General features: G+C 31.9%; 2 protein-coding genes across 4 annotated transcripts; both read left to right on the forward strand.

Moving 5' to 3' along the window:
• The first annotated feature begins 6,344 nt into the window (after window positions 1–6,344).
• Window positions 6,345–12,022, forward strand: LOC106369804 (probable serine/threonine protein kinase IRE4). 3 transcript variants are annotated; one of them, XM_022689786.2, is made up of 17 exons: window positions 6,346–6,728; window positions 6,804–6,901; window positions 6,958–7,155; window positions 7,247–8,416; window positions 8,712–8,884; window positions 8,972–9,212; window positions 9,298–9,390; window positions 9,470–9,610; window positions 9,679–9,771; window positions 9,967–10,159; window positions 10,236–10,321; window positions 10,603–10,691; window positions 10,786–10,837; window positions 10,956–11,012; window positions 11,153–11,281; window positions 11,382–11,456; window positions 11,602–12,022. In XM_022689786.2, the coding sequence occupies exons 1-17, from the start codon at window positions 6,527–6,529 to the stop codon at window positions 11,698–11,700; spliced, it is 3,189 nt and encodes a 1,062-aa protein (XP_022545507.2). In that variant the 5' UTR covers window positions 6,346–6,526; the 3' UTR covers window positions 11,701–12,022. The 3 variants fall into 3 exon arrangements, 2 of the variants coding, with proteins under 2 accessions (XP_022545507.2, XP_022545508.2); XM_022689787.2 differs by having other exon boundaries at window positions 6,347–6,728; window positions 6,973–7,155; XR_007315348.1 differs by lacking the exons at window positions 11,153–11,281; window positions 11,382–11,456; window positions 11,602–12,022 and having other exon boundaries at window positions 6,345–6,728; window positions 10,764–10,837.
• Window positions 12,023–21,531: 9,509 nt separating this feature from the next.
• On the forward strand, window positions 21,532–26,449 carry LOC125577018 (F-box/kelch-repeat protein At3g27150-like). The gene has a single exon (XM_048737642.1). The coding sequence runs from the start codon at window positions 24,771–24,773 to the stop codon at window positions 26,070–26,072; it is 1,302 nt and encodes a 433-aa protein (XP_048593599.1). The 5' UTR covers window positions 21,532–24,770; the 3' UTR covers window positions 26,073–26,449.
• Window positions 26,450–26,963: the final 514 nt, after the last annotated feature.

The raw sequence follows: 26,963 nt of genomic DNA on the forward strand, positions 1-26,963 counted from the left end.
ATTAATTTCTTCCCAAAAATAAAATAAGAAGAATATATGAACAAAATTTCGTTACACATTTAAATTCAGTTTAGTGACTTTAGTCTCTAAAATAAAATTTCAAATAATATTCCTTAGATATATTGTCCATATGGTACTTAATAATATAAATATGTTCTTTAAACTAAACATCAGCTTTACTTTATGCTTAAATTCTAACAAAATTAACTCTTATATGTTTATCATCTTCTTATTTACTTTTATTGAATCAATTAGTCATGGCCACTTAGGCTAATCCACTTTCAACTAAGAAACTTCAAAAATAATTAATACACTATGATCGCTAGCCAAAATCAAATAAATCGGAGGAAAATCATCTTCTTTCAACATATTTTAATTTTCATTTTCTTAAATATATTTTCTTTACTAAAAACATAAAAGAATTGTAAATTCAGGTAAAAATAAAACATACTACGCGCCGGAATACCACTAGTTTATAATATAAAGAATTATGGTAAGATGACTTTTTCTGCAAACATATAAAACGAGACTTATCTTGTAGGAAAGGTTGCAAATATCGGTCTAAATTAGAGTTATTGCAAAAGAAAAGATAACAAAACGAGGACCCAAACTACTTTTCAAGATAGCCAATTTATAATATATGACGTGATTCTCTTAATCACCCTATTATATACTTGGTCATTCATGTTTAGATTTTGGAAAATGAATATGATTCAGTGTAAAACATATGCTGTTTTGAGTGTTTGGAAAATTTGGCTGTGTGATCTTTTTGATTGAATAGAAATTTGGCAGAAGTGTTATTATTATTTTCTTGGTACTAATGTTAGCAGAAGTGTTATTTACTTATTCATTTTGAATTTATACAGTGGAATTATATTGAGTTGAAATCGTTTGTGACTACTTATTTCTAAACTCTTGTAGTGTTCTTTTATTGAGTTTTTTTTTTTGGAATTTGCTCATTAAAATCTTAATATTTTGATCATTATTGTAACTTATTTACATTACATAGAAAATTCTGAGTATAGTTTCGTGTTTTTTTTTTTACTTTTTACATCGAAATGGTTATATTTTCGCTTCTTATATATTTTGTCATCATCAAAATGTTTTTTCTCAGCCCTTTCTAAAAAATATTTTTTCCTGGCAAATTACATAAGTTCGATAATCTTTACCCACTCTGATATTTATTTATTAAAAACATTATAATGACCAAAATGGGTAAAATCTTGATCATTTTTACAAAAAGAGCCGCTTCAAGTAGTTTGGGAAGACCGGGTGATTTTGGTCGGGTGGTAAGAAGGCGGGGTTAGAACGCTAACACGTTTTAGTTTCGAACCACCTGCTACGCAAAACGAAGTCACAATTATCCTGGTCACTTAACAAGAATATAGATCCATGTTTTAGGAAATTTGAATACCCAGAAAAAAAAATTATCAGTGGACTGTATTTACTTTTGGGGATTAGTCTGGACTTCTCTATGGACCTGAAATATCTCAGATTAATAAAAAAAAATAGTTTGGGAAGAATAGGATGTTATCCATGATGGACATAACATATGGTAAAAGTATATTGTACTTTATAGAAGGACTAGTGATAGCTCTAGAGATGGTAATCATGGATCTGGACCGCAGACCTGGTCCGTAAAGGTCTGTCGCGGAATGGTATTGGGACGAGGTTTTTTAAGTCCTTAAATTTGCGGGCCTCGCGGGACGGGTCTTTGTGGGACTGGACCTTTTGCGAGATGGACCGAAACGGATCATGCGGGATTACATGGACCCGTATTTTTTTTTTCATTTCTTATTTTATCTGAAAAAAAACGACAAAGAGAGTGAGAAGAAAGCGATTCTTGTGACTTTTCTCCCAGCAAATATAAGGAGTTCCGACGATGATGATTCGAGCTCCGATTGATGACGATTCGAGCTCCGGCGATGACAACTCCGGCTCCAGCGAGGACGATTTGAGCTCTGGTGGTGTTTTGATTTTGTTTTCTCTTTTTATTACACACAGCTATGAATTGTTTATTACAATGTGATATTTTTTGTTTAAGTTAATTAGTTTTGTTTTCAGTAATGCGAAGTGGTGTTTTTCTTAAATTAAATTTGGTTACAATGGTGTTATTTAGGAGAAAAGGTAGTTGTATATCATGTCACTTGTATAATTTGGCAAAGTGATTCACAAATTTTTTAGCAATCCAAATAATTAAAAAAAGAAATAGTTTGATAAAAACATACAACACTTGAGCCAAGTTATTACAAAGACAACAACTCAATCAGATTCAAACTTGACAAAAGCTTATGCTGATAACAAAAGCAGGCTTTTAACTCAAGAACGCAAGGACAAACGGAGATTTGTGGCATTGATTTTGATAAAGTTTTAGTGAAGCTTAATGAGCTCTCTTCAACTCTCTTACACAATTATTTTACTTGAACATTCATGAAAGAAGCTGTAGTAGGCGGTTTGATAAGTAGGCGTCCCGCGGGACGGCCCACGAACCTATATATTCTGCGGTACGGATTTGAACCGACAATTTGAAGACCGCAGTCCGCGCGGAACAGGCCCGCTGTGACCCGCTCGACAACTAACTCGCCGCGGTACAGGATGAAACAGGATGGGTAAACCTGTTTGACATCTCTAGATATCTCCCACGGGTATTGGTTATATATAGATACACTAAATATAGTATTTGGGTATTTGACAATGAAAAAAAATGTTATTTTGCATCTTAAAAATATAATTTTGATATCTTATAATATTAAAACAGAAGTCATGACTTTTTTCATGTGTGATATTTTAATTTGAACCATCACTTAAAAATCTTATTAAATGTATTTTATTAAGACTAATAATAGATAAGATCTTTAAAATATTTTAATCATAATATCTTTTGATATCTTTTCATTTTAAATATAAATATATTTATTTTAAAATTCTAACAAATCTGTTTTAAAAGATTTTCACAAGATCTTCATTTTTTTAACGTCTGATTAATTATGCTATTACAACGATGAGAAATATTACACAGACAATTCTACAGCCGACAATTCTACCATCATATGGGAATGCACGTCTAACTGCATCATCCCGAGCCGCCCTATGATATCCATGTTCGATGATACGCCATGCACCATGCTGAAGACCTTTTGTAACCATTTTCTCCATAATTTGCATAATTTGCATTTTCTGGGGTTTGGAACCCATATCTCTTGGTGTATAAGCATTAATGAACCCTTAGTCAAACCACTAGAATAGGGGGCTACAAGATCTTCATTGGGCAAGTGATTTGTACTTTAGTATACAACTAGATCTCGATCCGCGCAACCGCGCGGGTTTTTGTTTTCATTTATTTTTATATAAACATTTTGTTTTGAATTCTAAATTGGTATATACTATAATATATGTGTGTCTATCAATTTTTAAAACGTAATAATTTTACGGTATATTTTTTCATTGAATAGATTGTTTCAAACTTTCACATGTATTTGTATCTTCTTCTATATATATATTTTTGGATTATTATTTCATTATTAAAATCATATCTCTATATATAAAGATTAGTAAAATATTGGTATATTGTCATATTGTAACATTTCACAAATTTAGAAATTTGTTTAAAAATTAAACTTTTCACTTTGTAGATTTATATTATCGAGTAAATAATTAAACATTTAGTTTTTGTTTAATTTTAAAAATAAATTATATAGTTTAAAATTTGTTTTCATTGGTTTAAGGTAGTAAATATTAATCATTGTTAGACAATATGATTTTTGTTGTTTAAAAAAAAATCTTTATAATTTTAAAAGTTAACATCAACAAATATTTAAATATTTAGTATAGAGAGGTATAGTATTAAAACATTAATTTATATCTATTTAATTTATACTATCTATAAATCCAATGGATCATCTATTGTTTAAATTCAATTATTGATAGCCCAATAAAAATTTCTGGTTGGCCGAAAATTTAAGTGATAAGATCAGATATTAAATGTAACATGATTTTCTATGAATAAGTTCATTAGATCCATTTTTTAAAAAAATATCACACATGAATCAAATTTGTGACTTCTGTTTTAGTGACAACAATATAATTATGGTTGGGCACAGATCGGATATCTGGATTTTTAGAAGTATTTGTGATTTGCGTCGTATGCCATAAATATCTAATTTTTTATCTGCTTTGTTTTAGAAAAATACGGATATCCGGAAAATGGATATTCGAAAAATAAATAGATATTTACGGATATTTACGAATACTTACGGATATCTCATCCATTTTTATTAATACAAATAATCTTGAAAGTTTAATACAATTTTTATTTAGAAATTTTTTTTGCATGATATATAAAATAAAAATTTAAAGAAATTGTGAAACTACATATTTTGTAAATTTTAAACTTAAGTTAACAATTATAATAAAACTAAACTTAAGAAAAAGTATATTTGTCATAAGTTTTTTCTCTTTTTTTATGTAATACTTTAGTATAAGTAATAATGTGAACATAATTTATCAAATCATATGTTAGAATAATAAATATATAAATTTATACATTTAAAACTGTAAATGTAATCAAGATATACATGTATTTATATATCGCCGGATCGGAGCGGATATCCGCTTCCCAAAATTTTAATATTTTTGATTTGCTTCGATTTTAGCGGATATTGATTTTGAGTATTTGCTTTGTTTCGAATATTTACGGATATCCAGAATTTTTGGATCGAATCGAATCATATTTAACGAATAAAATATCCAGCTATCTATTAAATTACACTATCTATTTTTTGTGATAATTGAAAATTTTAATACTTACTTTAATTTTATACTAGATCTCGATCCGTGCAACCATGCGGGTTTTTGTTTTCATTTATTTTTATATAAACATTTTGTTTTCAATTCAAAATTGGTATATATTATAATATATATGTGTCTAGCAATTAAAAAAAAATTACGGTATATTTTTCATTGAATAGATTGTTTCAAATTTTCACATGTATTTGTATCTTCTTCTATATATATATTTTTGGATTGTTATTTCATTATTAAAATCATAAATATATATATAAAGATTTGTAAAATATTGTAATATTGTTATATTGTCATATTGTAATATTTCACAAATTTAGAAAGTTTTTAAAAAAATTAAAGTTTTCGCTTCATAGATTTATATTATCGAGTAAATAATTAAACATTTAGTTTTTATTTAATTTTAAAAATAAACTATATAGTTTAAAATTTGTTTTCATTGGTTTAAGGTAATAAATATTAATCATTGTTTGATAATATGATTTTTGTTATTTAAAAAAAAATCTTTATAATTTTAAAAGTTAACATCGACAAATATTTAAATATTTAGCATATAGATGTATAGTATTACAATATTAAATTATATTTATATAATTTATACTATCGATAAATTCAAGAGTCAATGTGTGGAATATACCCAATTAAGGTCCAAATTTTCTGAATGCCCTTAATTATGGATAACTAAAAAAGGAGTAACTTTTTGATACTGTGCAGATGAAAATGCCCTTATGCTTTGTCGAAAACAAGTAACTCTAGATCTATCAGCTAAATATTTACATAGCAGGTAACAATCTACATACCAACTAACATATCCGCTAATAATTTTAGTATCATCTAACAATCTACGTATCAAACAAATGTATCGACTGACAAATCATATATCAGTTAATGAAACTATTAACAATTAATTAGTTATCTATTAAATAGCTCCAAATCTATTTGTAACAGCTAACACTTCATGTATCGATTAAGAATCAATTAAAATCTAAATAATAGCAGGTAAGTAATAAAATACCTACTAACATATATATTATCTAAAAGTTGATTATGATTCGAAATTGGAAACATTGGAATTGGGATGAGATAATAAGATTAGCATTATGGGTGTCAAAAGAATCAGAATAAAAAAATAAAGATTTGTGTTGAATTAGAAGATGATTTGAAGAATTTGTACGAGAGATAAAGAGATTAGAACACATAAAAGGGAGAATAGAGAGATATAGAGATAATTATATTATAGTCACTAAAAATATTAAAAAGAAACAAGATTATATGGCAAATTACATGGGTTTCTAGGTGCATCTACGCCAATTACTCTATAATACTCTGAATTCAATAGATCATCTATTGTTTGGTTGGTTTAAAATTTAAATGATAAGATTAAATATTAAATGTAACATAACTTTTTAGAAATATGTCTATTAAATCACACATGAATCAAAATTGTAACTTATATTTTAATATATAAGATATAATTAATTAATTGTTTTGAAATTTGAAAAGGTCACACATTAAGAAATAATTATATGGAAAGAGATATTACAACCGCGAGGTCGTTGATCCTAGAACCAACCAAACAACACCATTGCACTCTAATAAGAAGAAGCTTACCAAAACCATGAATCTTTCTGATATTCTCTCATCGCCGCCCTCGTTTCCCGGGAGAAGCCACCATATATAGCCTGAGAGGTCTTCAATTAGGGTTTTCGTAACCACCCTCCCTGTTATGGCGGCAGAGAATCGTAAGGATCGAGGCCTTTCCTCTGAAGTCTCGATTCCTTCCGGTTTGAACCGGATCAAGACTCGGTTAGCTCCCAAACCCGATGAATCCGCCCTCACCGCTCCAAAGCCTCCTCCTCCTTTTTATAACCGTAAGCCGAAAAGTATCGCTCCTCGTCGTGAACATGGCAAAACCACTTCCAAGCAAGGTTTTGATTTCTCCTATGATCATCATTTGGCTTCATAGAAAAAACAAAATTGATAAGCGTTTCTTGATGTTTCAGAGCGTAATAAGGGAAAGAAGTTGTCGAGGTGGCTTGCTTCTTACAAACCAAAGTATTCTGTGAACCTTCACAAAGGTTATGGCTGCTCAACTAGTGAGGTATGAATTGGGTTTGTGATGAGGGCGTTGGGGTTTTTGAAACTATCTGACCTTAGTTTTGGTGGTGGCAGGATGCCAAATCTAAAGTCAACAACTCTCGTAAAGACGAGGAAAGGATGGTCAAGCTATCTGAAACCAACCTTTCCTCTTGCAAGGTGCCAGCAATAGGTATAAAGAGCTTTTCACATGAGTTAGGGCCACGCGGTGGTGTTCAAACTTCTCACCCTCGTCCACACAGCTACAACGACCTCAAGGTGATGCTTGTTACGGGAGTGGGTTTGTATTTTGATTTGTTTGGTTTAGTGTTACAAAATATTGAGGTTGGAGATGATATGATATTTTCAGGAACTTTTGGGCTCACTTCACTCTAGATTTGATGTCGCAAAGGAGATTGTGGATAAGAAGCTGGATGACTTTGTCATAGATGTGGAAGAGAATATGGAGAAAATGGATCCATCATGTCCTGAAGATCGAGAAACGGCAGAGGAGTTACTTAAGTTGGCTCAAACCTGTATAGAGATGACATCTGCTCAGCTTCGTGCTACTTGTGAATCTATTGTCCAAGACCTAACTAAGAAGATGAAACAGTGCCAAGCAGGACTTGTGAAGTGGTTTGTCTCTCAGTTGCTTTTTATACTGACTCATTGTACAAGAGTTGTCATGTTTCAGAAGGAGACTGAGCCCATTGATGAGAATTCCTTCCGGAAATTTAAGGAATGTTTGGAAAATATCCCTGCTCTGGAAACAAATTGGGTTTCCACTTCTAGAGTTGATGACGCAGGAAAAAAGTTCAAGAAACAGGACAAAGAATCTTTAGAGTCAGAGGCAACTTTAGGCTTTGGGATGCCAGATGATCAAAGCAATAATGCTGCTAGAGAAGGTTATGGAGCTTCTAAACAGGGGTCTCAGTTTAATAGTAAAGTGGTGGAACAAAGATCTTGTTTAAGTAATGAGTATCAAGATAAGATGCCAAATGATCCTTCTGGAAAAGAGTTAGGTGGATGGGACTCTGTAATCTGCAGAATATGCGAGGAAGAAGTTACTCTCTCCCATCTGGAACCACACTCTTACATATGTGCATACGCAGATAAATGTGAAATCAATTGTTTGGATGTTGATGAGCGCCTTTTGAAACTTGAAGAGATACTGGAACAGATCATTGATTCACGAAGTTCAAATTCCTTTCATCCCCAAGCTGGTGGCCTGGAAAACTCGGTCTTGCAGAAATCTGGAGTTGCATCTGAAGGTTGTTCTCCTAAAGTAAATGAATGGCGGAACAAAGGTGTTGAGGGAATGTTTGAGGATCTGCATGAGATGGACACTGCCTTCATAGACGAGTCTAACACATTTCCTATTAACTTGAAGAGCCATGTAGGGGCTAAATTTTGCCATCATGGCACTTCATCATCAACTGGTAGCATCACTTCAGTATCTTCAACAAATACCCCCAGAACAAGTCACTTTGACTCTTATTGGCTAGAGCGGCATAGTCCAGAGCAAGAGGATCTTCAATTGGTTAGTTTTCTGTTTCCACTATCTCTTTCTTATATATTTATTTCCTAATGAGTTTTGCCAGAATTTGGAAATCATTAATGTCTTTAATCAAAAACTGTACACTCAAAATTTTGTGGGTACTACTGATGCCATTAATGGGTTGAGAATTTCTCCTCTACTGTTAACTCCTCTGTGGGTTTTAGCGAATCCATTGCTTCGAATTTCTTCTGATTCAAATTTGTGTTTACCTGTTTCACTGATTTTAGTATAAAATAATCTTAATTCATAACTGCTTATATTTTTTCCCATCTTGCAGATGATGGACCTTTCTGATATTGCCCGGTGTGGAGCAAGCACAGATCTCTCGAAAGAGGGTTCCTGTGACTATTTGCTTGCCTGCATGCAAGACATACAAGCTGTCTTGAAGCAGAGCAAGCTCAAAGCACTTGTTATAGATACTTTTGGGGGGAGGATCGAGAAACTTCTCTGGTAAAATTCACTTTGTTATAAAATTCTAGTCCTACCTGTAGCGAGAAATATATAATAAAGTATATTAATTTCTGATCTTATCTGCAGCGAGAAATATATGTATGCCTGTGATTTGATTGGTGATAAGAGTTCAACGGGCAATGTAAAAGAGAGTGAAAGTGTCTCGGAGCATGCATCGCAAGGTTCCGCAATGACTACTCCGCATTTTGCGCAGAAAGAAAGGACAAGCATAGATGACTTTGAGATCATCAAACCAATAAGCAGAGGTGCCTTTGGTAAAGTCTTTCTTGCACGTAAAAGAACAACAGGGGACTTTTTTGCAATAAAGGTAGCTGCATTTTATCTTCTTTTTTTTTTTTTTTGCTTTGTTGTCAGCTTCTCCATGTGCTAATCTTATGTTGCTCATATACCAGGTACTCAAGAAGCTGGATATGATAAGGAAAAACGACTTCGAACGGATATTGGAAGAGCGAAATATACTAATAACTGTCAGATACCCTTTTGTGGTAAACATTTCACTTCTTTGCTACTGTCCAACCCATAATACTATTTCCAAAGGTTGAACACCTTATCTTGTTGATGCAGGTTCGATTTTTTTATTCATTCACCTGCAGTGATAACCTCTACTTGGTAATGGAATATCTTAATGGTGGTGATCTATACTCTCTGCTCCAGAAAGTTGGCTGTCTTGACGATGACATTGCTCGTATTTACATCGCGGAACTGGTTTGTCGAAGGCTTCATATGGGGATGGTTTGTGGGATTCTTAAAGAAACGGTTATCATTTATTTCAGGTTCTTGCATTGGAATACCTCCATTCTCTAAATATTGTGCACCGAGATATTAAGCCTGATAACCTTTTAATAGCTCATGATGGGCACATCAAGGTCTGTTATCTAACCTCTTACATACCTATTTCTTGCAGTAGAGTGGTCAAATGTTTTTCCTTGATAAAATGAGATTTCTATTGTGTTCTTACATATATAGGAAAATAACCATATGCTAATATTGTTTTCCGTTGCGATTGTTGATATTACATTCTGCTGTTTAACCATCCAACTTATTATAATCTTTGTCACCAGCTGACAGACTTTGGGCTGTCAAAAATCGGTCTTATAAACAACACAATTGATTTATCTGGCCCTGAGTCAGAGGCATCTCCAAGAAAAAGTTCTCGTCATTTTCAGAAGAGCAAAGAAGAAGAGAGAATTCGACATTCAGCTGTTGGGACACCTGACTACTTGGCGCCGGAGATTCTTCTCGGAACAGAACATGGTTTGCATACTACCTTAAACGTAGGTTCTTATAAAGCGCGAAGAAAATTATATTTACCTTCTTGATGTGTGTGCAGGTTATGCTGCGGATTGGTGGTCTGTGGGAATCATCTTGTTTGAACTGATAACTGGAATTCCACCTTTTACAGCCGCCCGTCCTGAGGTGCCTACAACATTTTAAACTTACTGACTAGAGTGTAGTTCTGGAGCTGCCAGCAAGTTTTAAAGTTATGAAAGCTTAGTAGTATCATAATCATATGTTCACTGTAGTATGATTATATCTCTGAGGATTCCATATGCATATATCTGATTGAACCATAACTAGTAGCTATTTATTTCCGTCTAAGCAAAGAATTCTCTGAATAATTCATTTGTTATCAGTTAGAATGAGATGAGTTCTACAAACATTTTATCAGGCTCAACTTTTCTAATTATGCTGCGCAGATCATATTTGACAACATCCTCAACGGGAAAATGCCCTGGCCTGATGTGCCTGGTCAAATGTCTTATGAAGCTCAGGATCTGATTAACAGGTATTTTGGTTCCGCACAACACCAGCTGACTTTATGCTGTATATTTTACTAGTTGCTCCACTTTTCATATAGATTCATTTTCTTTCGATAATAGGTTTCTTGTTCATGAGCCGGAAAAACGACTGGGGGCGAATGGGGCTGCAGAGGTACTCAACTACTTTCCCTTTACTTTTTTTTTACTAACGCCGCAGAACAGAGAAACAACTGGTTTCTAAATGCATGCTACAGCAGAAGGATACGTAACATTTCTGGTCTCATTTCCAGGTTAAATCACATCCCTTCTTTCGAGGTGTTGACTGGGAAAATCTTGCTATGCAAAAGGTAAGAACATGACTACGCACCTGTTTTTCTATCAAGGCAGATTTGATAGACAAATTATTGTTAGTCGCCTGGTGAAGAGCTGGGGAAAACAGAAGTCTTATAAATGATCGAGTTGTTTCCTTGTTCTTGCTTTTTGGCAGGCTGCCTTTGTACCACAGCCTGAGAGTATACATGACACTAGCTATTTTGTATCACGGTTTGGTGAAAAGAGTTGTAGTGATTCTGGTACTGACAACGACAATGAATCATATCCAAACTCAGGAGACGAGGTAAAAACATCTAAGAAAACTCGCATCCTTTTCTCTCTCAAGTACTTTCACTTGCAAACATCGGATCTAAAGCATATCCTGGTTTCGTCCCTTTCTTTAGTTGGATGAATGCACCAACCTGGCCGACTTTGATTCTCCACCTTACTATCTCTCGTTCATAAACTTTTCTTTCAAGGTAAAATCTCTGCTTCCACGCTAAAAGCCAAGTACGATTCTCAATTTACATTACTTGACGTTGTTGGGTAGTCTTGGGAGAAATAAGTAACGTTGAGGTTTATATTATTATCAAACTATAAGATAATGTTAATATTATGTTGCAGAATTTGTCACAATTGGCTTCGATCAATCATGATGTGTTATTGCAAAAGGATCCAGCTAAAGGAGGAGGAGCCTCACCTTTTAATAGCCATGGAACGTAGAGCGTTGCTACAACCGTCAAAGCTGACTTTAGTCCACGGGTTGGTCTGGTTTGCACCTGCTTTGACGTTTGTAGCTGCTGCTGCCACTTCTCTCCCTTTATTTTTATGCGAGTTGGTTACCTTAAAGGTTTAGGGTAACTATTTATGCAGTTTTGTCATAAAATCATTTGGAATGGTTTCAAATGCAAATCTCAAAACTAATTAATAGTGTGGCAACAAAACTGGCATACCCGCCCACAGCACATATCTATTAGATACACATTTGTATTATTAGATTGGTGTATATTTCAGGGTGATGAAAATAAAAGAGAGTTTCTGGTTACTGAAAATTATGGCACCCCACTTCTCTAACACACTGTCACAGTCAATGAGAGAGGCCTCTTTAGAGGAAATTTCATAATGTTGGGTTAAATAATGCGTAAAAATCGCACAACTGCTTAAACCTATTCGGACATGGAATTCAATTTTTCTGATTTTAGAGAATTGTTTTTCACTTAATTTGGCATGGTAATTTTTAATCGAACCTGAAGAATAACAGTGAAAGTAAACAAAATGTACTGAATAATCATAAAATGTTTAATACGTTTATCAATATTGTTAAATTGGATCCACTTTTGGGATTCACCATTGATTTTTTTTTTTTAAATGTTGGATAATTATGCTATTACAATTATGAAAAATATTACAGACGATTCTACAGCCGACAATTCTATCTGCCGTATGAGGATTCACGCCTGACTACATTATGGGATCCACGCTTGACAGTACTCTTTGCGCCATGCTGCAGATCTCTTCTAAGCATTTTGCTCCCTTAATTCACATAATTCCGCATTTTCCGGAAATTGAAACTCAAACTTCCTGGTGTAGAAGCATTAATGAACCCTTGATCAAACCACTGGACCAAGGGAGCTTCTACAATTCACCATTGATCTAATTTAAGATATTACAAGTGTCACTTTCTATATGTATGTCTTACAATATTAACTATTATCGATTAAAAAAACTATACATACATATTGCAACATCTGATATTTTTAACCGGACTTGTTTACGTATACATACTAAAATTAATTTGGGAAATTTCCATATTAATACACATGGTTTTAGTCTGACCGAGAAAATACACAATTTTTTTTTCATCTAAAACCCGTGTAGCGATTTTAGTTTGGCTCGTTAACACCATTACCGATACTGTTAACATCATAAAGTAGTTAATATGATCGTTTACTGTTAAACCATGGTTAATAAACTAACATTTATCTTAAACAATGTCGATTAGTTTACTCTCCTAGTTACCTCAAATAAAAAACCCTAATTTATAAGAAAGATAGCAATTGATTTTCATTAAAAAAACACCTTCTTCTTTATGTCGGAATGTTCGCCTTAAGAGTGTATCTTTGAGAAGAACGACTTAAGAAATCCATCGTGATTGTCGTTGTTTGGTTCTGTGAATCATCGAATTATTTGGTTTTGTGAATCACTCATAATCTTGTTGTTTTTTGTGTTTACAGTAACATCGATGGTGTTTTAAAGATGCACATTGGTTATGCCGGTTCAGTGTCATACAAAAGAGAGAAGTTCTCATACTCGGCGGAATTTATGTTAGAGATTTGGTCGTCGACCCGGATCTTATTACATAGTCAATTTTTGAGGATTTTATACTAGATAAAGGAATCAAGGGTAACGTGAAACATGTTTGGTATAAAGTAGCCAACAAAGATATATCTACAGCTATGTCGATATACAAAAACAACGATGCTGAGATTAAGAAGTTGTGTGAAGAAACTAAAGGTGTTGGTGAAGCTGATTTGTATATTGTCTATGGTCAGAATGCTGACGAAAATAAGAGTGATGATAAAGAGAAGAGTGATGATGAAATTAGAGAAGAAGTTAGTGATGAAGAAGAAACAAATGAGACTGAGATTAGAGAAGAGCAGGAAAAAGCTATAAATGGTCATCAATCGGAGAATGAAGAACATATTTTGGGTCAAGGCGTTGATCAAGATGTTTGATTCCAAAATATGTTTTCACAGGCTGCACAGACCGAGTGTACACAACCAAACCTTATTCATGATGAAGAAAGTGAAAGCAATAGTGAAGATGAGGAGATGAATATCCAGATTCTCTGGTTGATATAGCTGAGGATGGACAAATTTTCACAAAGAAGATAGAGAAATAAGAAGAAAAAAAGCAACCTCACAAAGAAGCTGTGCAGATTATGATAAGCCTCCATATCCGTGACTAATTCAAACGTTTAATAATGGTGGAGTTCAGAGATCAGCTGCTAAGGTATGTCTTGAATGCATAGTTTAATGTCAAGCTTGATAGATGAGAGTCAAAAAAACAAGCAGATATGTGCACCCATGAAAACTGTAAGTGAAGGATATATTGTTCTGTTGAGAAACTAATTTTTAAGTGGCTGGTTAAAGTATACGAAAGCATCCATTGCCATTTTCCAACAGAAAAAGTTCAGATGTTGAAATAAGGTATTATCACCAAATTGTTCAAAGAAAAAGCTAGAAAATTGCCTAAAATAAGAATTACATATATCAAAGATGAGTTGATGCATCAATACAATGTCTCAGTATTGATATATAAGTGCAGAAAAGCAAGAAGGATTGCCTTAATTATTGTGCTAGAAACACTTAAACAACAATTTGCAAAGTTGTGGGATTATGAGACCGAGTTAAAGAGATCTGACAACAAATGCAACACAAGAATTATAATAGTTGAGAAGGATGGAAGGCAAGTATTTGATAGGTTCTGTGTGTGCTTTGAATCATTTAGAATAACTTGGAATAATTATTTTATCCTTTGATAGAACTAGATAATACTTTCTTGAAGTGGGAATTAAAAGGAGAGATAATAGCATATGTAGGGAGAGATGCAGAAAATAAGATTTATCCTGTTACTTGGACTATATCTAGAGGAGAGAACAAAGATTCATGAGAGTGGTTTGTTAAAAAGTTGCAAGTGAACTTGGATTGGGTTCATGAACTGGATTTACTTTCATTTCATACAGACAAAAAGTATGTCTTCTACCTTAATACATCACCACTTATAGCTTTCCCTTGGAAAATCATGAATATGGTTGCTTGTTGTTCATAACATATTTTCCTTTGCTCTTGGTCTATGTTGTGTCTTACTTTTCATCTGCGTCAAAAATCATGATATATGGTTAACATTTCATTTTACATTAATTGCAATGAATAGCTTTATAATCTTATAAATGTTAATTATGTCGTCACCTCAGATTTCAAATAGTGTCGTCTTATAAAATTTTGAATATGTTATATGTATTGTTTTTTTCCAATGTAGTTTTTTGATATGAAAAATATGTACTGGTTATATGCATGTAAAAGCAAGCTTAAGATATTTCAAAAAACTTGATTGGTCTCATTGTTTGATACTGAGGAGTTCTAGGGTCTGCAAGAGGATATCAAACTTAATTGGTCTCAATAATTTTTTTTTTCTGTGTGTTTTCAGGGTCTGGAAATTTCTCTAGCAACAGTTCTCCCAAACGAAGATTATAGGAACTGTGCTAAGAATGTGTATGCTAATTGGAAGAGACTTACATCAATGAAGACAATAGACCTTTCTTCTGGAGGGTGGCTTACAATCGAACAATTTCATAGTTTGAATCAATAATGGATGAGTTGGTGTATTTGATAGAGAATTACATGATGACTTAAAAGCATCTGATCCTAGCACTTGGTGTCGTGCTTTCTTCTCCAGTGTAGCACGATATGATAACGTCTGCAACAACTTATATGGGAGCTTAAATATGACAATTAAAAAATTCAGAGAGTTGCCTCTGATTAATATGTTGGAAACAATTAGGAGGCAAGCTATGATGTGCATTTCTCTCAAAGGTGTGTGAAGGAAAACCAATGTCTACTGGATTTCTCCAATTACTTGTTACTTTGGAAACATACCAAGAAACAAGTAACCGTTGTACTATGTAAAAGAGTAGCGATAATTTGTATGAAGTAAGATTATATGGTTTTAGCTTCATGGTGAGTCTTCAAATAAAAACTTGTATTTGTCGGGAGTGCGACCTCACAGGCATCCCATATTGGCATTCAGTTCGGGTCATCAATGACATCAATTAAGATCCAACTAAGTAAGTTGTTGTATATTTTATTATATCATGATGCTTACATCGTTTTTGATAATGTTAACATTTTTATGCAGTTATGTGATTATTACTTCAAGATTCAGGTTTGGATAGAGACTTACATGAACAACATAAAACCAGTTGATGGAGAATTTTTTGGAGGAAGGCTCGTAAAGACCCCATTGGAGTTACGGGTTTCAGGAAAATGCCCGGACGTCCTAAGAGAAAGATGATTAAGGCAGCACATGAGTCACCTTCAAGACCTAACCGATTGACTCGTAATGGCAGAACAATGACATTTGGTAATTGCCAACAGGTTGGACATAACCGAAACACTTGTAAGAATGCTGCTCATGTGGTTCAAAGTCCAAAACGTAAACGTGGAAGACCGTTTAATATATCTGTGAGTTATATGATATCTTCTTATCAGATTTGCCACTTCATATTAATATAATAGTTTTGTATCTGAATTATTTAACATTATTGGAAGAAGAAGAAACAAATCCAAAAAGACCAAGGAGATTGAAGAAAACACAGTTCCAATCTTCCATCAACACACCTAATGTTATATCTTCATGCCCCAAGGCATCTACAAGACCATCTTTGTCGATTTCCACTGATGAAACAACAAGACCACCTGCAACTGAAGCAGCAAGAAGACCACTTGCAACTAGTCGTGTCTGTAGACGTGGGCGTCCTCTTGGAAAAGGACAAGCAAGCAGAGAGGTCATTTCTATGAGACATAGAGTCTATATAAATCCAATTACTAACAAATTATTTAAAGTTTATGGAGATAGTTCAAGAATTATAAGTTCTTCTAAGAAATGAATGTGTGGGGTTTTAGCTAAATCTCTTGAAATTTATCTTTGGATTTTAGTCTTTTGTTTTACAACTCTAGTTATTATGATGTCTTTGGATGCTTGTGTTTTGTTTCACAGCTCTAGTTATTAACCTTGTTAAAACTTTAGTTATTTTATTGTTTTTGTGTGCATATAGAATTTCAAAATCGAAAAACAAAATCTTATTATAACACGACAAACCCACAAATACATATGACCAACACAAAGACGCAATAGACATACAACTTGTTTCGGAAACAAATCCAACAAACACACAACCAACAACACAAACAACTTATTACTTGCCTTGGACAACACAAACACGCACACACTCTTACAACGAACATTCTGATAGAAAGAAGAATGTGATTTTTTAATGAAAATCAACTGTCCTCTTTCTTATAAATTATAGTTTTTTATTTGGGAGAAATAAGAGAGTAAACTAATCGACATCGTTTAAGATAATAATTAGTTTATTAACCATGGTTTAACACTAAACAACAAAATTAACAATTACTTTACGGTGTTAATAGTATTGGTAACGGTGTTAACGAGCCAAACTACATGATCTTTAGTTGGTGTTTTAAATGAAAAAAAAAATTGTGTATTTTTTGGCTAGTCTAAAAATCTGCGTATTAAGTTGGAAATAGTAATTAAAGTTTTTTATTAATATGAAATTTTCCCAGTTAATTTTGCCTTTCACATTCTAAATATAAATATAGTTGATATATTCAATAGTTGTCTATTTTATAACTTATACTTATCATCTGAAAAGTTTGGTTTAATGGCTCTTATAGTATTATTGTGTACTAGTGAAATTAGTTTTTATATTACATGTCCTAAAACATAATAACAATGATATTTTTTTACACTAATATCTAAAAAAATGGGAAAATTACATGTTTACCACTTTCATGGTACCACTTTTCATTTTTACCACCACTAAAGAGACATTTTCAAAAATATCTTCTTCATTAAGTGGCAAAAGACTCTTATGCCGTTGTTATTTATATATATATAATAAATCATTATTTAAATAAAAAAATTAAAAATTAAAAAATTAAAAAATTAAAAAAAAATTAAAAAAAGTAAAAAAAAAAATTATGTTTTCGAATTATACTTTTTCAAATTCGAACTTTTTATAAAAAAATTTTTGAAATTTTTTTTTCGAACTTTTTTTATTTTTTTTTCAAATTTCTTTTTGAAAAACGAAAATTATGTTTGAAACTATTTTTAAAAACTTTTTATATATTTTTTAAGTATTTATTTATATATTTATTAGAATCCTAAATTTCACATTCCAAAAACCCTACCCCATCCCTCAACTCTAAACCCTAAGTCTAGATTAGTTAACCCTAAGGGTATAATTGTCTTTTACCCTTCATTAAAATTGAGGGTAAAAGTAGTTAGTGTAAACATGAAAAGTGGTACTATGAATGTGCTATTTGTGGCAATTTCCCAAAACAAATCATCAACGATATTGCATATTCTTATTAAAAACATAGTGTCACCATCACTATTAATCAGCATGATCGATCATACAATATAATTATAACATATAATTCCATGTTTATAGATAATAGTTAAAAAAAAGATAATATATATATATAATGGTATAATTGTGATTCACATACATATAAAATGGTGAAGTATAACTTTAAACCCTATGCTACAAAACCCTAAAATCCAAAACAGCTTTTGAAAAACAATATTCAAGATTTACTGGATCTTTTATATTAAAATTGGTTCCTCCCTTAATAAAATCTCTTTTGAATATATATATATATATATATATATATAAACTATCATACCAAATAAGTTATACGATTGTTGAACGTCTTAATAACAGATCTATTAATGGTTATATTTTTTAATCTACAAATAACCAACCTCTTATATACACCTCTATATATTTTTACATATATTTTATCAAAACAGGAACTTAATTTACTCTTTAATACAACATATCCAAAAATATATTCTCTTTTGTATATATCAGAAAATATTATACATAAAGCTCAATCAAATATAACTACATAATATATGCATATCTTAAACTAAATTTTCATGATTAATACACAATAAATTCATCGTTTAACTTATATCTTCTACCACTGTAAATACCACCAATCTAACCCATCAAATACTAGCACAAATTTCTTAAATGTTTGGGGTGAGAATGGCGGTCCCAAAAAATATAATATACATTTTTAATTAATGTTAAACCATTTAAGACAAGTGGGTTCATCAAAGTCAAGATCATTCACACCTGGAAACATTTCAACGCACAATTTGCTGAATTATTAGAAATCATAATCGCCAACGAAAAAGTAAATAAACATAAAATTAATAATGATATTTTTTAAATGTCTTGCTATTAATATTGTTATAAATATTTAATGCATGGTTTTGATCCATGCAACATGTTGGAACAATTTAAAAAATTTGGGGAAGGTTCACCTTTTTGGCTAATGGAAGAACTTAAATCATTTCACCCTAAGTCGTACATTGAGTCTATATAGACCAACAAATCATGTTTACAAAATGCCTTTTATAGGCCACACCACCATTAATTCAGCGGATATAGTTAATGATGATATGTATATCTCGGTAGTTGATTGTGACACTGTTATGAGGGGTTCTCTTCTTGATTTGTAAGTTTTTTATAAGGTAATCTTCATTTGGTGGTCACCAGCGTCAGCGACAAGAGTTAGCGACCAGATTCAGTGACTACAGGCTGTGACTTGACGATGTTATTCTTTCGAAAGTTGTGCGGTTGAGCATGGAAATCGTCGATGCATTGTTCGTTTTAATGTTTTACAGTTTTTGTGGCTATTGTTGATGCGTTGTTCGTTTCAATGTCGGTTGCGACCAAATATCTACTTTTATTTGTTTTCAGTTATTTAGTTTTGTTTTTAATTTATATTATCTTTTAAATAGAAATATACTAATAAACTAAATATAAAATAAATGTTTAGAAACTAGAAGTCAAATGTCATAAAACTAATAAATAAAAATAAGTACAAAAAGTCAAATAAACTAGGAAGGTAAATGATGTCCCTTACTCAACTCACTAGTAATATAATCACATAAATCTTCTATTGCTCTATCTTGTGGGATATCCAACATCAACCAAACAATATTTTCCATTTAACGGAAGTGGAAAAAAATCTCATTCCTCACATAATAAGTCAATACCTTTGTGTCATATTTATTACCCGATACACTCACATAGGCATATGTGAAATTCATATCAAAGTTACATATAGAAAATAAATTCATGGTATATTCATGTTTTCTACCTGTGTATGTTTCTGCATTTTTCTTAGGAGGGCGAATTGAAATATCACCAAAATTGTAATCTTTCTTAAAGAACGAGCATAACTTTATTTTGACCCACCACTTCAATAAACATTGTAACCCTTTCTTTAATATAAATATTATTCATCTCTTGTAACTCATATCTCTTTGCTAATATCTTACATAAATTTTGAAATATTTTTTGGTTCATGCGAAACATCATAACACTTATGATATGATATGTGCATAAGTTATTGAACATGATGTCATCTTGCCTCTTGATATGTTCTTTGAAGCAATTTATGTGGCTTAAGCACATCAAAAAATTAGGTTCATCATCCTCATCATCAACATCATTCAACATCCACACAGCCACCTGCATAATATTAAAAATTGTATATATAAGTACTTAATGTTAGTATATAAGTTGGTTTTATGAACATAAAGAATGATACCATAAACAAAATTGATTCTATAATCAATCAAAAGAAATCGTAACAAAAATAATAAAATAAGTTATACACAAAAATATACTAGAATGTTAAGAACATTTGAAAAAAAATACAATTCACCATAAAGCTTAACTCTAGATATATGCTCAAGATAGCTAATATTATCATCATCACTAGAGATTGTAGACATTTGTATGTTTCCTTCATCAGCTTTGAGATGATTATTTACAGAAATGTGAAATGATGGTCATTTTATCACTCCAGGCAGCTCACTAATTATCTCCACTACATAATCAAAACGGCATTTGTGATAAAGTTCCAACACATGTAACATATTTTCAGCTAGCTTTTTTTTTTGCGAGAATTGCATTGCGTACAACATAAGGCTCTTGATCAGTTTTGACTTTGTACATCGAAACCTACTTTTTCCTGCTCTTAGCACTGACATATCAATGTTAACTGAATAAAATTCATATTTCTTTTATGCATATACTCTAGAAGCTAAAGTAGCTTCTCCTTGATGAACGCTCCATCCTTTTGCTTCAGTCACAGTAATAACACTAAAATTTGCTTCTAACATATCTATCTTTGGAAACAATTTGTTCTTATTCTTTCTTGCACCATGTGATTCATGTTAAATATATATATATATATATATACTTGAAACGTATAAATATGCTCACGTTATTAAAGCACGAAAGATTAAGAGAGCCATACAAAAATATATATGATGCTCACGTTATTAAAACTGGAACACATAAAACATTCTCAAAACATATTGTTACATTCAAATGAAAGAAATTATTAATATGTTAAAATTCCACAAAACAAAATTATAAAAGAACAAACCTAAAAAAAGTTAGTTAACACAATGCGTCTACCTAGGGGTGTCAAAATTGGCAAACTAACCCAAACCAAACCATATCCAAATGGTTTTAAGCTTATATGGGTTATGGTTTTAACCAATCCATTTGACAAATGGATTGGATCAATCCATAACTCATTTAAGTTAATGATTTAATGGTTTTAATGGTTAATCCATGAGCAATAATTTTATAGCTTAAATGGTTACTAAGTAAAAATATTACTTTGGGGCTGAAAACAAAAAGGATACTTAGACTTTTGATAAATACAATTATATGGTTTTGGTGTTAAAAACAATTTTATTATTTTAGCAGAGAAGATAATTTTGTGATTTTAGTGCGAAAACTACTTTTAACATGTTTGCGGGAAAACAAGATTTTCTGTTTTAGTGGAAATAAAATTTTATGGTTATGGCAAGAAAACATAGTATTACGGTTTTGGCCGGAAAATACAATATTGCGGTTTTGGTGGGAAAACATGATTTTGCGGTTTTGGCGAGAAAATTCAATTTTGCAGTTTTGGTAGGAAAACTCAATTTTACGGTTTTGTCAAGAAAACATAGTATTACGGTTTTGGCCAGAAAATACAATATTGCAGTTTTGACGGGAAAACACGATTTTGCGTTTTTGGCGGGAAAAAAACAATTTTGCGATTTTGGCAGGAAATTTCAATTTTACGGTTTTGGCGGGAAAATTCAATTTTGCGGTTTTGGCGGGAAAGCTCAATTTTATGATTTTGGCAGTAAATTAAATTTTACGGTTTTCATGAGAAAACACGATTTTGCAGTTTTGGCGGAAAAGCTCAATGTTATGGTTTTGGCGGGAAAACTCAATTTTGCGGTTTTGACGGGAAATTCGATTTTATGGTTTTGGCGGAAAACTCAATATTAAGGTTTTGGCGAAAAAACTCGAGTTCACGGTTTTGGCAGTAGTTTCAATTTTAAGGTTTTCACGAGAAAACACGATTTTTCAGTTTTGGCGGGAAAACTCAATTTTCGATTTTGGCGGAAAAACTCAATATTGCGGTTTTGGCGGAAAACTCAATTTTACGGTTTTGGCGGGAAAACTCGATTTCACGATTTTGGCGAGAAAACACGACTTTGCCGTTTTGGCGGGAGATTTTGATTTTACGACTTTGGTGGGAAATTATGTCATATGTTCAGTTAAAATCGCTATCTGGTTTTAGTTTATTTTCCAAAATTTTAGGTTTGTAAAAGTTATAACACATTAAAATCGTATCTTAATTTATTTTTTTAGTTCGGATAAACTAGAATTTTTAAGGTCATTTGGCTTTTAACCATAAACTATGGTTGTATCTATTTTTATTTAAAAAAATCCCTATTTTATTTTATATGGTTACATAATAGATTTTCTATAAGATTTTACTAAAACAGAGATAAAGTAATTTAGTTTTGGTAATTTTAATATATCATTTTATCGTATTTTTTGTGAACCCAATATTTATTATTTACACAGAGGTGTGGAAAAATAATGAAGTTGCAAGTAGTTAGAAATAAAAGAGCAACATTTATGTGGAAGCACCCTAGCCTATTGGTTAAGGTTTAAAGGCTTCTACACCCAGGTCTCGGGTTCGAATCCCAGACTATAAAATTTCTTGCAGATTATAGGATGCGAAGCTTTCAGAGGTTCCAGAGTACTGTAAGCAGAGCCGTTCGTTGTGGTCGCCTGTTGCGGTGAGAGCCTGTTCATAGAGGATGTCGTACATGCCGAACCGTATGTGGTTTCAAATGTTTCGGGGAGAGCTTCATCGTGGAATCATTATTCGTGAAGCTGTTAATCAATATCGCATATGTTGCAGGTAGTTGATCATCATATATAATAAATTTAGAGATTATGTGATGATGTAATGTGTTACCCAACGTTAAAAAAAAAGCAGCATTTATAAATATGTGCTTATTTATCTACAAATAATAATAAGGATAAGGTTGTTATTTCTTAATATTATTACATGTCAGTTCGATATTAGCGGCTTGATCTCTATAACTATTTATTAGATCATCCCAATTTGAAAACTCTTTATCGTTTATCCAAGATCAATGATTTGAGTTCGCAATATTTTATTTCCTTGAAGCCAATTTAAAGAACTCTCTGAAGATATAGGAGCATCAAATTTTTCTTCTGAGAAATGAACATTGTAAGCTACTTAAAAGGTATCGGAGAAACAATAAATATCCATTGCATTGTAACATAAATTCATTTCTTTATATTCTCAGAGTAACCAAATACAGGTTGGTTCGAATCAGGTTAATCATAGGGTATTAAATTAATACTCGACTTTCGATTTATAAATTTAATGTGTTGCATACACAAATAGACTTTGATCAAAGAAAATATACAAAATGGACTTTCATTATAGATGGAGAGTAATCTTTTATTTTAAAATGAAACTATTTTATTTCGCAAGTATCAACTTTGTTATTTATTGTTCTTTAATAATGCATACATTTAAAAAAAAATTGCAATGAAATAAAATAATTATTTTAATGGAAAGCCAAAAAGTATTCAAAACATTTTTTTTTGAAAACCTAATAAATATTTTCAAACAATTAACAAAATTTAGTCAAAACTGCAAACAATCACTAATTAGTAGTCTTTTCGTGTATGGTAAAGATTTAAATAAACTCATAAAAGTTTAGTCAAAATTTCCAGATAATTTATTACTTGTATTTATGGTAAAAGGTTGAATAAGGATATTGTATTAATATGGTAAGAAAATTAAACAAAACATTATAATATGGTAGAGCTAAAATTCAAAACACATATGCTATATATATCTGAGTAACTTAGTCAAGATTTCTTATGCATCTTTTCAACTAACTAAATATAACTGGGATTCAAAAGAACATTCAATAAAGAATTTCTATCAGTTTTTAAGGTACACATGCAAATTTTATGATAAATCTAATCACTACTGATATTATTACATATCAGATTTTTATATTGCATCACTATCACAGAATATATTAATCTTTGTCATAATATGCTTAGTTTTGAAATTATATTGATTTACTTATAAGAAATAATACATATTCCCAATTTGATATTTTGAAAGTTCTTTAAAAAGAAAAATTATAATCGTAAAAGGTCTGTAATTATATGTTTTAGAACAGTGCTTGTCCATTTCCGTCGTGTTGCATAAATTTAAATTACATTTTTTCTAGTGGCTCACATTATTGTATAAACTAAGGTGATATTTTTTCTTAATCTCTTGAAATATTAAATTTTCAAAACAATAAATTATATAGCATTAATTAATTATTTGCTTGCAATTTTTGAGTTTATATTACTTAATGCAATTTTTGAATCTCTTTGATTTCCCAGTTCATATAACAGAATCTCATTATTGTTTCTTTAAATAAAATTTAGGAGTTCAAATACTTAAAATTGTTTGTAATTATATGTAGTAAAAAAAATTATGTTAGATTCTTGGAATTGAATGCTGTTATTCATAGTATTATTTTAAAATTTACAGGAATTGATGTCAAAAGAGATGGCTAAAATAAACCGAGATGTGCTAATGCTAAGAGAAGATCAGGCTCCTAAAGTTGAAGCAAGCTTGAGCCAATCTGAACCAAGGAAGATTTCAATGGTTGGAATTAAACCTCACATACCTGACTTGAATGTGAAACCTTGTTCTGATTCTGACGAGGAAGAAAAAGGAGAAATTACAAAAGAATTTCAGAATATTGCAGGTTTAAAAACTCATGATGCCTGTTACGTTGATCATAAGCTTTTGTACGAGCTTGAGGTCGAGATCATTGCTCGTCTACCATGCTTTGAATACTGGAAACTGCAGTTTCTTAACAAGAAATTCTTGCAGTTATTAAAGAGCTGTGAAATTTTCAGGGTGAGACAAAAAAAGGGACTTGTGAAACCCTATGTGATTTTGCATTCAGGGGCTGTATCTAATTGGGAAATGTTTGATAAGGATTTTAAAACCTTTCGGGAACTTCCTAAAGTTCCTTCTTCCGACTATTGCTTTTTCCACAGCGATAAGGAAACAATTAGTGTGGGTACCCAACTAATTGTCATAGGGAGAGAAATAGAAGGAATTGTGGTGTTTCGCTATGAGCTAGAAAATCATAAGTGGTTCAAAGGTCCTTCAATGATCACACCGAGGGCTATGTACGGTTCTGCGAGCCATGGTAAAACTGCATTTTTTGCAGGAGGCATTAAAATGGATGAAAATGGGAACCCTGTTGTTGTGCAAACTGTAGAAAAGTATAATGCTGATACAAAAAGGTGGACTATGATTAATGGAATGCATAAAGCAAGGAAGTTCAGCTCAGGATGTTTCTTGCGTGGAAAATTTTACGTCCTCGGTGGCCGAGATGATAATGATAAACACCTCACTTGTGGAGAAAGTTATGATGAGACGACCAATTCTTGGGAGCTGATACCTGACATGCTAAAAGACATGACAGTCACTGCGCATTCCCAATCTCCGCCCCTTATTGCTGTGGTTGATGACAATCTATACATGTTTGAAACATCTTTGAACGAGCTTCGGGTGTATGATATAAACATTAATATGTGGAAGAAACTTGGTGTTGTCCCTGTGAGCGCAAACGCTGCCTTCGGTTGGGGGATTGCGTTTAAATCGATGGGAGACAGACTTCTGGTGATTGGAACTTCTCACTCTTGGCATAGGAAGACAATAGTTCACTCATGCCGTCCTTCTCCAGACGTGGAAGAGCAGCACTGGGAAGAAATAAAACATTGGTGTGTTGGTGCTCAGCTCCCACAGTTTATCCATAACTGTTGTGTGATGTTTGCTTAAAAAATTTTCCAAGGAAAACTTGGAAACTTATTTGTTTTTACATTTGTGCTTAAAGTTGTTGCATTTGGTTTTAAGTTGTTTGGTTTGTGTTTTTCTGATTTTTTTTTGTTTTTCATTTGGGATAAAAATGTTGTTGTTTTTTGTTTGTTTTAAGTGCTTATGTTTGTGAAAAAATACTAATGTTGTCAATGTACTGGTTATTTATTTATTTTGGTTTTGTTTTTTCCCTCTTCAGCCATAAATGTCAGTGACAAAATGGGTAAACCAACCCAAACTAAACCATATCCAAATGGTTTTAAGCTTATATGGGTTATGGATTTAACCAATCCATTTGACAAATGGATTGAGTCAATCCATAACTCATTTAAGTTAATGATTTAATGGTTAACCCATGAACAATAATTATATAGGCTAAATGGTTACTAAGTAAAAATATTACTTTGGGGCTGAAAAAAAAATAATACTTAGACTTTGATAAATACAATTATATGGTTTTGGTGTTAAGAACCATTTTATTATTTTAGCAGAGAAGATAATTTTGTGATTTTAGTGAGAAAATTATGTTTAACGTTTTTGCGGGAAATAGAGATTTTCTGTTTTAGCGGAAATACAATTTTATGGTTTTGGCGAGAAAACACAGTATTACGGTTTTGGCCAGAAAATACAATATTGCAGTTTTGGTGAGAAAACATGATTTTGCGATTTTGGCGAGAAAATTTTAATTATGTGGTTTTGGTGGGTAAACTCAATTTTACGGTTTTGGCAAGAAAACATAGTATTACGGTTTTGGCCGCAAAAATACAATATTGCAGTTTGCGGTTTTGGCGGGAAAACTTAATTTTACGATTATGGCAGTAAATTTAATTTTATGGTTTTCACGAGAAAATACGA

This window comes from Brassica napus, chromosome A8 (genome assembly GCF_020379485.1).
Source record: "Brassica napus cultivar Da-Ae chromosome A8, Da-Ae, whole genome shotgun sequence".
Lineage (NCBI taxonomy): Eukaryota > Viridiplantae > Streptophyta > Magnoliopsida > Brassicales > Brassicaceae > Brassica > Brassica napus.

Coding starts and splice junctions, on each gene's coding strand:
- LOC125577018 (XM_048737642.1), top strand. CDS start 24,771: ATGTCAAAAGAGATGGCTAAAATAAACCGAGATGTGCTAATGCTAAGA.
- LOC106369804 (XM_022689786.2), top strand. CDS start 6,527: ATGGCGGCAGAGAATCGTAAGGATCGAGGCCTTTCCTCTGAAGTCTCG. Junction 6,729..6,803: donor CAAAACCACTTCCAAGCAAG/GTTTTGATTTCT, acceptor TTGATGTTTCAG/AGCGTAATAAGGGAAAGAAG. Junction 9,213..9,297: donor GGGACTTTTTTGCAATAAAG/GTAGCTGCATTT, acceptor CTCATATACCAG/GTACTCAAGAAGCTGGATAT.